This window comes from Amphiura filiformis, chromosome 2, assembly GCF_039555335.1.
Source record: "Amphiura filiformis chromosome 2, Afil_fr2py, whole genome shotgun sequence".
Taxonomy (NCBI): Eukaryota; Metazoa; Echinodermata; class Ophiuroidea; order Amphilepidida; family Amphiuridae; genus Amphiura; species Amphiura filiformis.
This window is the reverse complement of record NC_092629.1, coordinates 64,466,764-64,484,588: the sequence shown is the minus strand read 5'-3', so window position 1 is coordinate 64,484,588 and position 17,825 is coordinate 64,466,764. Positions and strand designations below refer to the sequence as shown.

At 35.5% G+C, this 17,825-nt stretch overlaps 2 protein-coding genes across 2 annotated transcripts; both read right to left on the bottom strand.

Moving 5' to 3' along the window:
* Positions 1-136: 136 nt before the first annotated feature.
* LOC140136538 (ornithine decarboxylase-like) lies at positions 137-4,278 on the bottom strand. The gene is made up of 4 exons (XM_072158244.1): positions 4,139-4,278; positions 2,045-2,168; positions 1,182-1,269; positions 137-566 (listed from the first exon to the last, which is right to left on the bottom strand). The coding sequence occupies exons 1-4, from the start codon at positions 4,268-4,270 to the stop codon at positions 416-418; spliced, it is 495 nt and encodes a 164-aa protein (XP_072014345.1). The 5' UTR covers positions 4,271-4,278; the 3' UTR covers positions 137-415.
* Positions 4,279-4,724: 446 nt separating this feature from the next.
* On the bottom strand, positions 4,725-17,246 carry LOC140142120 (ornithine decarboxylase-like). Its single transcript, XM_072164087.1, has 8 exons — positions 17,129-17,246; positions 15,966-16,062; positions 11,171-11,247; positions 9,158-9,330; positions 8,427-8,561; positions 6,325-6,478; positions 5,366-5,534; positions 4,725-4,735 (listed from the first exon to the last, which is right to left on the bottom strand). Exons 1-8 carry the CDS (start codon positions 17,231-17,233, stop codon positions 4,725-4,727), a joined length of 921 nt encoding a protein of 306 aa, XP_072020188.1. The 5' UTR covers positions 17,234-17,246.
* Between the last annotated feature and the right edge of the window lie 579 nt (positions 17,247-17,825).

The window sequence follows — 17,825 nt, the reverse complement described above, 5'->3', positions numbered from 1 at the left end:
AATGTCGGTTGATTTCACATGTTATGTTATCTACAGAAGGTGTGAATTATCCTTCATGCATACATCACTTTGGATCTGAAATCGACCAAGTAATAATGACACACGGGCAATTTTAAAACAACATCTTTTGCACAGACTTCAATGGGATTTGAGAAGTTAAGTGGTAGTTGAAACTCGCGTGATAACACTTTTACAGTGCATGATGGGGCTTCCTTAAATCATCCTCTGAAATATTTATAGATGTGCACGTAGTACAGGTTGATTCAAATTCGAAAGTTCTATTACAGTACATCTCGCACTCTTTTCTATGATAGTTTATTTAAGGTATAATCTCATTATATAAAAACATTGGTAAAGGTGGGTACAGTTATTTTTAAATCACCCTGTAATGCAAATAATCAATCAATGATAGTCCTTAAAAGTCTAGAAGTGAATATATATTTTGAAGAATTTCCGCGGAACATGTGTCGACTGCATCTTCTTCTTTGTTGGGCGTTTGATTAGACATGGCCTTGGTGTCGGTTACTTGCTCTCTACATTTGACCAGAAGTGGGTGGATAAATGACCTATAAAGGGTAAAAAATATCAGCGTTATAGTGAATCATTTTGCTGAATTTTCAGCAGATCGTTTACGATAGTTTTTATAGTTCCAAACGTTCAACACCATATACACGAAACTGTGTGTGTAATAGAATTTGAACTAACAAAATTGAAAATAGAACTGTAGGGTCCTTTTAAATAATCTCAAAGCGTATACTCTAAAGTATTGAAAATAACCTTCCATTGCCAAGGACATACTAAAGCAGGAACAGTGTTAAATGTCCTTGACCCAATCGACAGCCTCTTCCTGCCAGTATTCTTCATTAAAACTGAAATTTTAATATCAGAATAAAGTTGATATTTTTTCATTAACCCAGTTAAATTTAACGCCAAGGACATTTTTCGTTTAAATGGTGTGACCAAAATGTAGTCATTTGTGGTAACCACACCGGAAGTGTATGTATTATAGTATGAGGCATTGTTATGTTAATTTTTGGTCTCAAAATGATGGCGCTATACAACTCAAAATTTGGAAACACATTGTTTCAATGGTATGGTAGGTCTCAGTGTTAGATAGAAAACATAACCTGAAAAATGGACCACGCCTCCAACACCTTATTGGGCTACAGAGATACACTTACCACATGTTTTCAGGCACGGCATAGATGAAAAATGGTTTGTTGAAACCGTTGAATTCGGTTGCCAGACACGTAGTATACGCTCCCATATCTTCGCAGGAAACAAAATTAAAATCAATCAATCATTCATTCAATCAATCAATCAATCAATCAATCAATCGACCAATCAATCAATCAATAAATCAATACATCAATAAATTAATCAATCAATAATCAATTAATCATTCAATACATCAATAAATTAATCAATCAAATGTTCAACAATGAAACTTTGAATATTAATATATACTATATGAATAAGTAAATTAATACATATATGAATAAATGAAAATAATTAAATAAATAAATAAATAAATACATACATAAATAAATAAATAAATAAATAAGTAAATAAATAAATAAATAAATAAATAAATAAATAAATAAATAAATAAATAAATAAATAAATAAATAAATAAATAAATAACAAACAAACACATAAATAAATAAATAAATAAATACACACATACATACATACATACATACATACATGTGAGGCATTTATATAGCGCTACATACACAAAGAGCGCAGCGTATATGACAAAAATGACATGGCAAAAGATGAAACCAGATTAATTAAATACAAAGAACATAACAAATTATGACCACTGTGGAACATACTATTCAGAAGCAGCAAATAAGTAAGTTTTTAGACCCTTTTTGAAACCAGACAATGTATTTGATTCCCTGATGGTAGCGGGCAGATTCTTCCAAATAAATAAATAAATAAATAAATAAATAATTAAATAAATAAATAAATATGTTTTCGCATCTGAACAATAAGCTAACAGAAACTGAGAAAATTAAAAGACACTTGGTATCAATACCTTCAAAAACAATCCAATCGCCGACCTTAAGTTGCGGCAGCTTGCACCCTTTAATAATTACATCTCTCTCAGCACAAGTGTGGCCCACAACCACGCTTTCATATTCTGTTTCCACAACGTTTATCTGCATATAAACCAGTGCCATAAACCTTGTTAAGAAATAATCGGTTGTTTCGTACCCACAGTATCAAAATGGTTGGCATACATATGATGTATTTTGAGGAGACTGAAAATTGTCATTTTAGCTGGATCAATAGATGCAATAATCCTCATTATGTATAGTAAGGTTTCCAAGATCATACTATTATACATTCCTACACCTCAATGGCAGCCATAGCTGGGTCCCCGTCGGATATAGTCCACCTAAAATATGAAATGATGCGTCCTTGGCGGGGATTTTAAACTGCATTTCATCACCCATGTTACATGTAGACAATAGAATGATGAAAGTCTACAACACAATACAACATGACATTGATTGGCATCAGTATGGTGCGACGGGGACCCAGTCATGGCCGACTAAATTCTAACCATCATTTGGCTCGTGAGATTCGTATATATTTATACGTTCCAGCTACTGTGACTACCCGTGACGTCACGCTGGACAAAGTCCATTCACTATCAGAGGAGGTTCCTTTGTGTGAATATACTATGAAGCAATTATATATGCAACCAATACAATCTTGACTTTCTAGGAATTGAACAGAGCACGTGTCTCATCAAACCACTCTAATAATCTTTCGAAAGAGGCAGAGGTGTTTTCGAAACTAGAACATATAATAATTATCTACATAGTCCGGCTGTCAGTGGTATGACGTTGTTTTGGTGTCCATAGTTTCGTTTTTGATGGCTATTGTTTCCCAAGACCACCACTTCAAAAATTCTTTTGGATACCCCCTAGTATAGGCATGCCACAGATTGGTAAAAGTATAATTTTTCTGGATCGACATGACAAGAGAAATAATTTAAGGAACTTTTAAACAACATTTCAGCAATTTGAATTTGACCTCTGTGTGAACTTTGATCAGCCATATCTCAAAATGCTCAATGCTGACAGGGTTCCAGTGATCTTGAGAAGCAATATCAGTCTAAAACAAAACTATTGACGCCAATGACCAGTGACCGGTACCTGACCCCTGCAACCCGGCAAGGCCTTCGTCATCGCAACAACTACAGTTTTCAGATACCATTTGGCCGCCTTAACATTCACAAGAACTCTTACTTCAACCGCACCATAAAAGAGTGGAACACACTACCAGAATCAATCACAAGCTCACCAAGTACAGAAACCTTTAAGACTCACTGCACAAATTACATCTAGAACTTCTCAACCCCCCGCACATGCCTGGCTTTAATGCTCAATTAAGAGCCCAGCCAGAAATCGAGCAGAAGCAGAAGACAAGCTTCTGTGGCAAAATTGAGTTTGGCAGCCGGACTAATATTGTTTGACTTGGATGTGTTGGTCTTCAGAGGCCTATACGGAGTTTCGAAAGTGAATAACTGATAAACACCCAAGGGCTTTATGGCCACTAGAAGGGACAGAAGGAAGATACTAGGAGAAAAAAAACCAAACAGAGCAGTTGCTTGCTCCCGCCGGGATTCGACCCCGAGACCCCTCGTATGCCAAACAATGCGACCGTGTACATACATCACTTCGGGTGATTGCGTCATGACATCACCATGATCACGTGGGATGCACGCACGCACAGGGAATGTTAGCTAACCGGTTTGGGCCTGCAAATATTTTCCTTTGTAAACACCCTAGACGCCTTCAAACACCACATTCTTTTAAGACATAGTACATTTTATATCATAATGTAACCTCGTATCGATATTATTAATTATTTATTTAAACAATATTGAAAACAAAAGTGAATATGAATTGGATTATCCTTTATATTATGTTTATGCGTTCGTTTGTTTTTGTGTTTGATTGTTTTTGTTTTGTTTTGTTTTTGCTTTTTTTGTTTTGTTTTGTTTTTGCTTTTTTTTTTGCTAATTTGTTTTTGGCTTTGGTGATTCTATTATCAATAATAAAGCTTCAGATTTCAGAGAAAATAGCTAAGGCCTATTATAATAAATAATAATACTAACCTCTTTGAAAGTTTTAGGAAGAGTAAGTGGTAATCCAAAATATTTTGACAGAAATGATGTAAACAACCCGTCGTTGACGAAATACATGTAGTCGAAATTCAAAGGCACGCTGGGTTCAAGTATATCTGACATCTCAAAATCATCACCTGTTGAAATATATAACATGATAATGTGTATTCGTTATTTAATCGTTTTACGACGTACTTGCAACTGATGCACGGAGATGGAATTTGTATCCGAATACTAGACGCATTTGATATCTGAAATAAACACTTTAAAATATAACATGTTCTTATTTCAGAGGTCAATTTTATATGCGAGGCCTTGAGTTGTCCATACCTATCGAGGTTTTTTTTTGCTTTTTTTAATGTAACCATTTATATTGTAAACAATAATGTACAGTCCTGTAAATAAGTATAAGTTTCTATATGTAGCCTCTGATTTAGTAATATAACAGATATGTAATATGGATAACAACAAATGACCTGGATTTGATCAATTTAAAGTAAAGTTGTTCAAATTGGCTGCAGCGTTTATTTCTGATTGCCTGGCCTACATTTGTAACTTTTCTTTAAGCAATTCTGTATTAGCTGATAACTGGGAAAAGGCAAAGGCAACATCTATTCACAGGTCAGATGATAAAAATAATAATTATAGGCCAATTTCAGTCCTACCCATTGTGTTCAAGATTATTGAAAGGGCTGTATATAATCAATTGTATGAGTAAATGACGAAAATATTCTCTCAAGTGCACAATCTGGTTTCCGTGCCAATCATTCAACAACTATACAAGTCTTCTTGATGTTCTAGATTTTGTTCTTAATAATATGGATAATGGATATGCTACAGGTATGATCTTTCGTGATTTAAAAAGCTTTTGATGTGGTAAACCATAATATACTTATTGATAAACTGAGCAGATAATGGCGTAAATGGTAATGAACTAGTTTGGTTTAAATCTTACTTAAACAAGAGGTCTCAGGCTGTTAATGTAAACTCTACTTCAAAATTTGAAGATATCAATATAGGTATTCCGCAGGGATCATTTTTAGGGCCATTGCTGTTTATGATTTTGTAATTTTTTTTACCATCCACTGCGGTGTGCAAAATAGTCATGTACGCTGATGACACAGCCTGGATTTGTAGAGCTAAGAATGAAGTGAATCTTCAAACACAATTGCAACGTAGCAAGGCTCCATCGATCTTGTGTTTTGTTCCCCCACTTACTGATTGTTTTGCTGCTTGTATCTACCCGTCTTCCAGATTTGATACCAACAATGTTGGCAACAAGAGTTGCCGCTGATTCGACGTAAAATCTGCCTGGTTCGGCAATGACGGTAACGCCGGAATCAAGTGGGAAATATGTATCTAGTCCTTTCTTTACTGAACAAGCCGGCTACGAAAAAAAGAAGAAATCTGCGATCACTTTTACTTTGTAATCATAAACCAACATGGCTGCCAAAATATCGAACGAATTTGTTCCACAGCAACATATAATTCACAATATCAGGATGGTAGGACCTTTGATATTGGTATGTTGTTAACTATTTTCAAAGTACATTTCAAAACTTGTTATGTCACTCATTCCATTCTATTGATGAACTGAAATCATACTAGTTTTGAACAGGGTGCACGTTTAAATTTCGGATTATATACATGGTATAAAAGTTGTAACACGTGCTAACCCTAGTACTTCGAAAAAAGGGGTTTTACCCATAGTGTTTATCATCAGGTATAAAACATGATATTTGGCTAGAATTGTTACCTTTCTCTGCCCATCACCCACACATATAATGAAATGGTATAATGGAAATTTATGAATTTGATAGAGACAATTGCATGTGTGTTTACAATATAACAGACAATAAGACTAGTTAAATCTTGTATTTTAATAAGTTCCTATTTTGTTTGCGATTTTATAGAGATAAAATGAAAGAGTGCCCAGACGCAGTCAAGGGTAACAAATCAAAAGATCAGAAGAGTAATATATGTCTGCCTTGTATAGCTTTTATTCAAGTTCACATGATTTCTGCCCAAATTAAACAGATTAAAGTCGAATGGAAGTCAAATGTAAAATCGAACAATGTGGCAACCGCGTTTATCAAGTGAGCATACCTACAAAACGACAGTTACTTCAAATATTTGAACACATTTATTCATCAACGGACATGACATAAGTATCATACCAGTTTCAATGGTTGAGTTCCAAGAAATCCTCCTCCTATATCTACTATATTCATGCTGAACCCTAGACGTACGCCAGCATCAAAAACATCTTTAGCATATTTGAGAACTCTTTCGAAAATATCCGGGTTTTGACTTCCACTTCCTATATGAAAACTTTAAAAAATGGTTAAAGTACAAATAAAAAGAGGAACGTGTATGAATAGCTAAAACCATGGTTTAGACATTAGCTATAATACAACTTGCATTCTTAGGAAAATAAATATCGCCCTCAAAAGGTGTAAATTTGACCAAAAAGCATCTAGTCGTAGGACAGCCTGCTCTTAAAAGTAACCTATCTGATCTAAAAGTAACATGTCTATATAGCGTTGCGTGTTAGATGTTGCATGTAAAACTGAGTCATTTTTAAGAAAAGTTGAACAATGATGGCGCAATTTATCTAAAATCTTGTTTGCAGGCGACATAGGACACGCGACACGTGACGTTCGAGGCTGGCGAAAATAAAAGGCTGACAGCCCCATTCAAAATAGATGGTTAGCAGTTATAAATTGAAAAACAACATACTTACAGTGGGGTACATTGTCGTACCCCAACGTTTTTAGAGTAAAATAATTTTGCTTTGACACGACATAACAAATTTAGAATTGTTTGAGAAGATTTCATGATTATGTGTTAACCCAATGGCGACGTCAAAAATGACGATATCGCATCCGCCACCGCCCGCTTGTTTGCATCTTTACAAGGGGTAGACACTTGTAAAACGGTATTAGAACATCAATAAACAGACTAACGAATGAAAAGGGAATTTTCAAAAACCCTTGCATAGCCAAAACCCTTGCATAAGACAAAATAAGCCATTCTACATGAATCTAAAATGTATACTGACAGTATATAAATTAGCTACATGTATTTAAATGGGGCTTCAACTTCGTCAACATTGGTGTTTTCTTTCATTTCAAAAATACCAAAAGACAATTTTAATGACTTATCTTTCACTTTTAAGCAGTTTATAAACAATTTTATTTTTTGCACTTTCGCTGATCACTAAATGGTACTTAAATACAATATAATAACAAGAGCTATATAGAAAGTCATGCGAGACATGACACACAAGCCGACCTGTTAATGGGTCAAGTTTGAGCAATTTAGAAAATTTTTTCTGAACAGTTGTCCAGAAAATGAAATTATAAGATTTGACCCAGATAACCTTTGACCTGACCCCTTCAAAGTGTTTCAAAATATTCCCCTGGTCATTAAGTTTTTTGTCACCGAGTTTGAGCCCCGTACCCCTTACAGATGTCTAGAAAATGCATTTCTAAAATTTGACCTCTGCGTGACCTTTGACTTGACCCCTGCAAAATGTTCCCCTGGTCATGAGATTTGTTGTCACCGAGTTTGACCCCATACCCCTTATAGATGTCCAGATTTTGCAATTGTAAGATTTTGCCCCTTTAATGACCTTTGACCCCAATTCTGTATACAAGTTATAGGCACTGGGTAAAGCCGATGCATATGTGCAAGTGACGTCATTGTGCTATGTAATATGTGGCAGAAGAAGCATTTTGAATGTATTTGGTTATATACCAGAAATGCCCCCTTAATGACCTTTGATCCCAATTCTGTTTACACCCTATGGGTACTGGGTATAGCCGATGCTTATGTGCAAGTGATATCATTGTGGAATGTTACATGTACGGGAAGAAGCATCTTTAGCTGAAATTACAGTTTTGGCCTATTTGACCCCTCTGTAACCTTTAACCTACTAAAAGTCAGGTGACGGGTATGGTCGTGGTCAATGATAGTTGTGACCAAGTTAGGTCAAAATCGGTCAAAGCATGTCTGAGCTAGAGCAAAAATGTGCAGTTTGTTGCCAGAAGAAAGAATGGATAGCATTGCAGTACCTAGCTGGGGGTGTAAACCCCCCAGCTAGGTAAGAAGAATTGGAAGAAGACAGAACAAGCCGACGTTCGTCGTTGGCTTGTAATTAGTCACAAACAGAGCACCTAATGCTTTGTTTTTTTTTGAAGGGCGTGTATGTTTCTTTAAAGTACATTACAAGTGTGTAAAAAAATAATAATAATAAAAAAAAGAAGAGCAGACTTACTGAATTCCTATCACGTTCAGTTCGTGTTCCTTGGCGAATTCCAACAAGGACTGCACGTTATTGTGAAGGCAACCAAATTTGTGACCAAACATAAACTGGGCTGATTTGTTGAATATGCTCAGTCGCAGTAAGAGTCTGGTAGAGGCAATAATGTTACATGAACAGTATTTAGACACCTTGAATTGAAATAGATGATAACCCATTGAACTATTCTATGATTAGGCAGATTTAGCTGTCTAGTGTAGGGTCAGGAGGACCATAAGATCAGTGTCGGGACCCATGCATAGTACATGGGAAGAGATGATATATACACCACCTGGGCCATCATATTTAGGCTAACGCTTCTATAGTACATTTCGAAACTATCAAAAACAAGGTCCTGATGTACATTTCGGAATTACACAACACAATGCATGATAAGTACACCACATTTATACCGTCATATCAACATGCAGAATTGAAACGCACTACGTTTACAATATACAAATGTGTCGGTATCCCATCTAGGCATACACCTGCGCGGTATGAAACGTTTATAGAACCATAGGCCTACATCAACTAATTCCCAATTATCGACAACCAGAAAGTTTCAGTACTCAATGGTATTCTAGTTAGAAAATGAGAATTTCCTGGATTTGTGTAGGCCTATTTGTGTGCGGTTTTTTTCTTCTAATTATTATTATAATTATTATATATCTGTAAATATCTGGATATTGATCATAACAACCCACCGTGCTTCAGGGTAAACATCTTTTATCTTCAAAAGCTCCGTCTTATCGTCAAAGGTCATGAGGTCAACATTACATTTTGACGCATATGAGAGATGAGACCGTTGCTTCTGAGTATGTGAAAAGACAATACGTGACGGTGAGACACCGAGGCGCAAGACACGATCAATCTCTCCCTGCATGGATTAAGAAATCAAATTAAATAACATAAAACCAGATGTTCAATTTGAAATCAAATTGAAACATTGAAACATGTGAAACCAAGATATGGCTTTTACCGAGAACTTGTTGAAGCCACATATCTTTCATATTACTCGTACCCCGTCCCCCGGAATTGAAGGGGATACTACACCCCTCGATAAATTTGTGTCTATTTTTGCATTTTTCTCAAAAACTAATAACACAGCGGTTACGCATGTTATAGGGGCAAAGAATCCAATTACTACACTGGAATGTCAGTGACCCATGACAAACGGTTCATTATTTATGATAAAAAAGGGGTACCGCTAGGATGTACCTCATTTCCAATTATATATACTGCAACGCTTGCCTTGAGTCACTGAAATTTCAGTATAGTAATTGGATTCCTTACTAATAATATACATAACTTTTGTTACCAGTGTGTTATTATTTTTGAGAAAAAATGCAAAAATAGTCACACATTTACCAAAGGGGTATAGTACCCCAATAAAAACATGATTTAATTTTTTTTTTTTTTTTTTTACAATGGAGGCTTCATGGTTTCAAAGGCCAAGTACACATCACATTCCATCTACATGTAAGCATTTAAGGCAGCTCTAGTAGCTATGGCGGTGGGGTGTCCCAGATAGCAAAACTTCGTTGGCAGCGTTGGCAATGGTCGGCATGGTCGCGATCGGCAAGCCGACGTCAAGTAAACGTTGGACAAACTTTGTTGTGCCAACCTTATATTATGGTTGATATGCCAACGTCAAGCCGACGTAGCCAACCAACCTTTAAATGACGGTCGCCATGCCAACATTGGGCCAACGTAGCTCGCCAACTGAATGGTGGTCGATACACCAAGGTTGGACCAACGTTGTTGTGCCAACCTTAATATGGCGGTCGACATGCCGACATCAGACCAACATTGGTAAACAGTATACTGTTGTCTAAGTCATAGGAATGGTCAAGTTTATATTTTCTATAACTAGGCGTATTAAAGTGTGACATCAGTATAATAGCCCCAGTAGATAAACTAATAATAATAATAATAATAATAATAATAATTAAAAAAAAAAATAATAATAATAACAACAACAACAACAACAACAACAACAACAACAACAACAACAACACTAATAATAATAATAATAAGGATGATGATAACAATGATAATGCTTAGTAGGCCTAAAAATAATAATTATAATATAACCCAAATAAATGTAATAAATATAATCAATATTTACAGTAAATGTGATCAATATCCCTCAAAAGATGCACTTTAGCAGGTTTATAGATAAAATTATTCGTTATATTAATTTAAAATAACTTATCTAATATAGAAACCCCGTTAGGTCAGTCGGTAGAGCAGCAGACTAATAATACAGAGGTCCCCGGTTCGATTCCCGGTAGATACCATAAAGTAAGTGACAAGTATCAAATTAATCCAGGTAATTTGTCTTCGTTGTTAAATAGAAACCCAATTAATATGAAACTAAATACCAGCCCTGTTATTCACTGAAAACTAATATTTTTCATTTTTTTTTCATGATTTTTTGTCTCATTTGGCTTCTTTGCCAATGGTTGGATCAATGTTGGCAAATGTTTGGCTAAAGGTCAAATTACCATCATCATGACAATGCTGGGCCGATGGACAAAATTGCGTTGGCCCATCGTTCACCTACCAACATTGTGCCAATGTCCAGCAATATGTTGTGCCAACGTTAGGCCAACTATGCTTTGCTATCTGGGGTGTGTCTGTAGGGATGTGGGGTGTGTCTGTGGGGGTATACACTGTTATTTAGGTCGATGGTTCCTTGCTTCATTAATACATACCCAACTTGCACAATCAAAGCCACACCCAAGCGACGCTAACACTCTCAGTAAAGGATTATATGGCATACATTTCACCGCTAAAAATAAATATTTAAAAAATAAAATGTAGTTTTACTATATTAAAATATGAGAACTATCGAGCAAAAACACTGCCAATTTTTTTTTAATGAAAAAACATTTAATTGAATGTATAAAAGGACCATGTGTGTGTACGAAGTCTCGAAAAGGCAACATTATAACTGCGGCAGGTCCCGGACAGAACCTGAATCCAGTCAGAAGCTATCTCATTGGGCGATGAAAATATAATACGAAAAACATAGAAATATCCAAAACTATGGAACAATGATTTTAGAGTCTCATTTTTGTAAGGAATTTCTATCTGGAAATCCCTCGGGTAATTCTGGTTAGAAATACCCGAAATATCGAATCATGCTGTAAACATCTAAACATGTTAAACACCATCTGATCTCTTCACTATACCGTGTACATGGTATAACAATATTGATTAATCGAAACAACTTTGTGAGAGATCAGTGTTACATGTCTTATTGGCTTTTAATGCGGCGTTCTGAAAAGTAAGCGTGCTAACTAGGAATTAAACAAAATATTAATTCTATACAGCTTAAAACACATAGCAAAGACTTGCAATTAATGGAGTTCACATAATTTTCTTTCAGACTTGAAAGCAAGTATACTTCATATGTACCTGCACTTGGTACTATATTTTATGATAATGATGATTGTACTAGAAGTCTCTTTCGCCTGCTCTTTGGAGCCTTGCAAATGTATTAAGTTATGCTACTCTGCGCATAACATATTCTCAAACGAAACCCACTCATATCGGCAATTAGCTATACTTTGTTCCAATATCATGATTATCTACCAAAATTGGAACAAGCTAAATCCGTTGCTACTAAACATACAGCTAGCAATTAGTTATATAAAAGGCAACCCATGCGAAATGAACCCAACGGACTCAACTTATATAATAACTCGTAAAAACGTTTTTTGCTTATTGAATTGAAACAGTTTGGCATATATTGGGTTCGTTACCTAGATATCATGGAGGTTAATTTACACATTTCTCACTGGAGTTACTCTGGGGCTACTCTGGATTATCCTAAGGGCTACTTGGAATGCTATTCTCTAAATTCTGCTTTATTGTATGCTTAGGTATATACCGTAAAACCCCGTCTACACACATATATAATGCTTTTTATAAAAGCTTAATTAATTCGAAGCAAGGGTTAATATACTAATACAATAGATCGGTCTTAAAATAATACTTGTTTGTATATGCTTGGATCCGTAATTTATTTGCTCAAACTCCATAATGGCGACTGGATTAATGTAGCTATCATCAGAAGCACACTCTATGCTTGTAGACGGGGTTTTACGGTATTAGGGTTTGTGTTCTTACATTTTATAATTTAAAAAAAAATCTTCATATAATAAAGAATAATAAGTAGGTAAGAATAAATAAATAAATAAGTAAATAAATAAATAAATAAACACGTTCAAAATAAGTATGAAATAAATCAATACATTAATAGATGATTGCAGACATTTATCAATATTAAAGATTATTTAATGAAATTATAAAATCATTAACTTCTTGATTTGATTACCTGCTTGCTTTTTTTGCTCATCATTGGCCTACTTAAATGATTGGTATTTTTTTGTTTTATTTTAGGACGTTTGTTAAATTTTAGGACGTATTTTACATTCATCATTTCTTTTTATGTATATTTTAATTGTAAAAGGTATCAAACAGTGCAGGTATAAGATGAATAAAAACCCACGAAAATATTGTTAACATCAATAAAAGTTGAAAAACCAGTACGCCTAACCAAACAAATCGAAAAAAGAAAGTGTACACAAGAAGTTAAGAACTGCAATTTAGACTGTAAATGGTACTAAATAAACAAAACTGCGCACTGCAGCTTAAGCCTCTTGCGTTGTTTGGACAATAACGTTTAATAAAAACTGAATAGACCTTTAACTGTCGTTAAAGCAAACGAAGCAAGAAACAAACAGAAACAAAACTAGTGACAAATGGTGGTCATAGACCACAAACCTACCTGGGGCGTGTTGGTGTTGTAGAGGTATCTGACCCCTGCAAACTGTTCCAAAAATATTTCCCTGATCATGAGGTTTGTTGTCATCGAGTTTGAATCCCGTACTCCTTACAGATGTCCAGAAAATGCAATTTTAAGATTTTACCCCAGGTGACCTTTGACCTGACCCCTGTAAAATGTTCTAAAAATGTTCCCCTGTTCATTACCGCCCATCGTCATCATCCCTATATCTTCGTGTTAAAAATTGCCGTGATAGTACAGCGAATCCTCTCGTTTTTTAACAGCTACGCATCGCGATTTTGTTCGAGATAGGCCGAGCGACTCAGGCTAAGCATACCATGACTATCATATGAGATACCACAGCGTTTCTAGATTCTACACATTATTACGATTTGTGCATGCTCTAGTACCCCATATGATGTTTCTATTACAAGAAAAAAAAATGTTTTCAGGTAAAACCACTGAGTTTTGTTTCCAGTACACTCACTCGAAAAGCAGTACACTAATTAGCGGGGCCTTGCAGCTTGCTGTGGATATCTTTTACTGCATTTTTAATGTAAAAAAATTGAAATCCAATGTAAAAATTGAGATATATTTAATTTTGAGAATGACAATTATACTTTATAGGTATAAAGGAACGCGTTAAGCCCATTTAGTTAAGTTCCAGGTGCACGTCCTATAACACAATGCATATGTAAACTTTCTTTATCTGTGTCAATAATAGAATATTGATTTCAACGGAGTATTGAGCTGTATGGAAAAAAATATTTATAATACAGGGTGTTGACACTGTGTACCGGTAAGTTTGTTGTCATCCAGTTTGAGCCCCGTACCCCTTACAGATGCCCAGAAAATTCATTTCTGAGATTTGACCTCTAGATGACCTTTGCCCCAACCCCTGCAAAATGTTCCCCTGGTCATGAGATTTGTTGTCCCTGAGTTTGAGCCCCATACCACTTACAGATATCCAGAAAATGAAATTATAAGATTTGACCCCAGATAACCTTTGGCATGACCCTTGCAAAGTGTTCCAAAATGTTCCCCTGATCATTAAGTTTGTTGTCACCAAATTTGAGCCCCGTGCCCTTACAGATGTCCATGAAATGCAATTTATAAAATTTGACATCTACATGACCTTTGACCTGACCCCTGCAAAATGTGTCACGGGTCATGTGATTTGTTGTCACGAAGTTTGAGCCCCATACCCCTTACAGATGTCCAAATAACACAATTTTAAGATTAATTAATGACCTTTGACCCCAATTCTGTATGCAAGTTATAGGCGTGTGGTATAGCCGATGCATATTTGCAAATGACATCATTGTACTGTGTAATATGTGGCAGAAGAAGCATGTTGAAGGTATTTGGTTATATACCGTAAATGCCCACTTAATGACCTTTGACCCCAATTCTGTTTAGACACTATGGGCACTGGATATAGGCGATACATATGTGCAAGTTACGTAATTGTAGGGTGTAACATGTAGGAGGATAAACATTTTGAAGTTTGTTGGCAGAAGAAGAAGAAAGAAAGAAAGAAAGAAAGAAAGAAAGAAAGAAAGAAAGAAAGAAAGAAAGAAAGAAAGAAAGAAAGAAAGAACTAGAGTCAATAGATTCTGAGTACAAGCCGCCAGCAGTAAATATAACGTTAATGGGTCAATTTTCACCAATTTCAAAATTTGACCTTCGACCCCTAAACTTTGACCGTCACCATTGACTTTTTGTTTTGTCTCACTAAGGTCTATCATATGCAGCACTCAGATTTGCCATACCTCGCTGTTTGAAATTTTACACATTTTGACCTTTTGACCCCAAGTACAAAGAGGTTACCATTGACTTTTTGTTTTGTCTCACTAAGGTCTATCATATGCAACACTCAGTCAGATTTGCCATACCTCGTTGTTTCAAATTTTACACATTTTGACCTTTTGACCCCAAAGTAAGCATTGTACAAAGAAGTCACCATTGACTTTTTGTGTTGTCTCACTAAGGTCTATCATATGCAGCACTCAGATTTGCCATACCTCGTTGTTTCAAATTTTACACATTTTGACCTTTTGACCCCAAAGTAAACATTGTACAAAGAGGCCACCATTGACTTTTTGTTTTGTCCCAGTAAGGTCTATCATATGCAGCACTCAGATTTGCCATACCTCGTTGTTTGAAATTTTACACATTTTGACCTTTTGACCCCAAAGTAAACATTGTACAAGGAGGTAACTATTGACTTTTTGTTTTGTCTTACTAAGGTCTATCATATGCAGCACTAAGATTTGACATATCTTGTTGTTCAAATTTAGTTTGTATTGCATACGGAGTCAAAGGTGAAGCAATGGTCAAGCTGTGAACACCCTGAATACCCATACCACTAGTGACCAACATGTATTAATTAGGGCTTTGGCACATTTTGTTTGTAGAAGAAGAGGCTGGTTGCCAGAAAGAAAGAAAGAAAGAAAGAATTAGCGTAAGACAGAACAAGCCGACTTTGTCGTCGGCTTGTAAAGAAAGAATCGGATAGAAAACAGGACCTAGCTCGGGGGGTTGTAAACCCCCAGCTAGGTAATGATGTACGTGTCTGAAAACATTCAAAACTCACTGGAAAAAATCTTGCAATTTTGTTGCGTGATTAAAATGTTTGCTTTGCTTAAAATATATAATTAGCGCGTATACCCTGATAAGTTCATTAAAAAACGTTGATCCAGGCATTTACTAGTTACCATAGAATGGAGTAACACGAGGAAGTTCACTTAGCCATTCTTTGTGTTTCTTCAATACATCTCCAACGTCAACAACCATGAAGGCATCGTCTACAAACTAGGAAGAGAAAAATCATAAATTTTAGACATATATTTGGTCCAATGAACAAAGTATATAGGCCGAATCCGAAAAAAATACACTCCCTAAAATTTGAAAAAAATTAAAAATAAATCCGAAAAATTGTTGTTTTTACACCAAATCACTTGCCGAAAATGCCAAAATCTTCCGATAGTCGATTATTAACCATGTTTTTGCTGAAACATTTTGCTCTAAACCATCGACTCAAAGCGAAATGAAGTTTATATAAATGGTCGGTCACCCAATCTTGCACAGTATTTTTGTGGGGCCTGAGAGCACATCATGCAGACATATCGAATTGCATTCTGAATGTGTTTTTTTTAATTTGCGATATAATTTATACAAATTTTATGGCTAATTCAATAATTGAAATAATTCAACGTATATCTAACATTTGTATATTTTGTCATTTTGACAAAGTCAGCATAACCAACATTATTCTAACGTCAATCTCACATGGCATTGGTCAGTTCCCAATTATCCGACTAATACGTCTTACTTTTACGACGTCATACACCTATTATTATAGCTCAGTTGGTAGAACACCATTCTGCTAAACGGAAAGTCTTCTGTGAGAAAACCGGCACAGACAGACAGACTATAAATAAACACCCCAACAGAAACAAAATGTTTTTAAAACGTTTTAAACATTATATTTTGGGTTTTTGGATAAAGGTCATATAAAACGTTTTATGTTATGTATAAGAATGCACTACATAATTATATAATGTATATTTTGAAAATGTTTTTTAAAATGTTAGTGTAAAATATGTTTTGCAAACATTTTTGGCTACATATTTTGTCAACACTTAAATAACATTATGTGAGAATACAGTTATCATAAATGTTTATGAACTATAAAACGTTCTACACCATATACACCCTCTATATAACAGGGCATTTCAACGTTTTCTGTCAACCTGTTAATTCTAACCATTGGCGAATGATGTATAAATCGTTTTTCACATCAAGCAATAGATCTCTACGTACTGTGTAATTAAACCTATATTTTACTTCAACGTACGCACACAATTTATCATGTTACCTTTCTACCGCATATTTCCCGTGTCCTTTCCAGGATAAATTCTCTCTTACTGTCGCCATTAGTGTACATGTAAGGCAGAAAATCTTTTCCTATACACTGTGCCATTGCTACGACGTGTGTTATATAAAATACAAGGTCAGAATTATTAAAACTAAGAACTACGCCAGAACTACGCGTTGAACCTCGACTGAACAGTCTTTCGCGATGACCAAAAAACCGTGTTTCTCATTATGAGAGAGTATTCCAGTTTATTTTGACCTCCATGGTTAGTAACAAAATCGCTTTAAAGGTATACCATCACATTTCAGTGGCCCAGTGTATGTCAATCCAGACACCACCTAAGTGACCGTTCACAAACACTTGTAAGGGGGGGCTGATGCAAAAAAAAATATCGCGAAAATGTTTCGCCCCCCTTTGCAAAAAATTATAGAAAAGCATAAAAACTTAATTTTTCCAGGACAATTTGTGGTCATTTTTTCAGGCCCCCCAGGAGGATCACAAATTTTAAGGGCCCCTTTTTGCATCAGCCCCCCCCCCTAATAAGTGTTTGTGAACGGTCCCTAAGTCCAGACAAGTATACAAGTATACAGGAGTGTTATCTATAAGGACATGGTCACCTGCCAGTTGACCAGGCCAACGATTGTGGACCTTAAAGGGATATGGCTCGCAACTCGCATAGTGTCAGTATAATACCTGC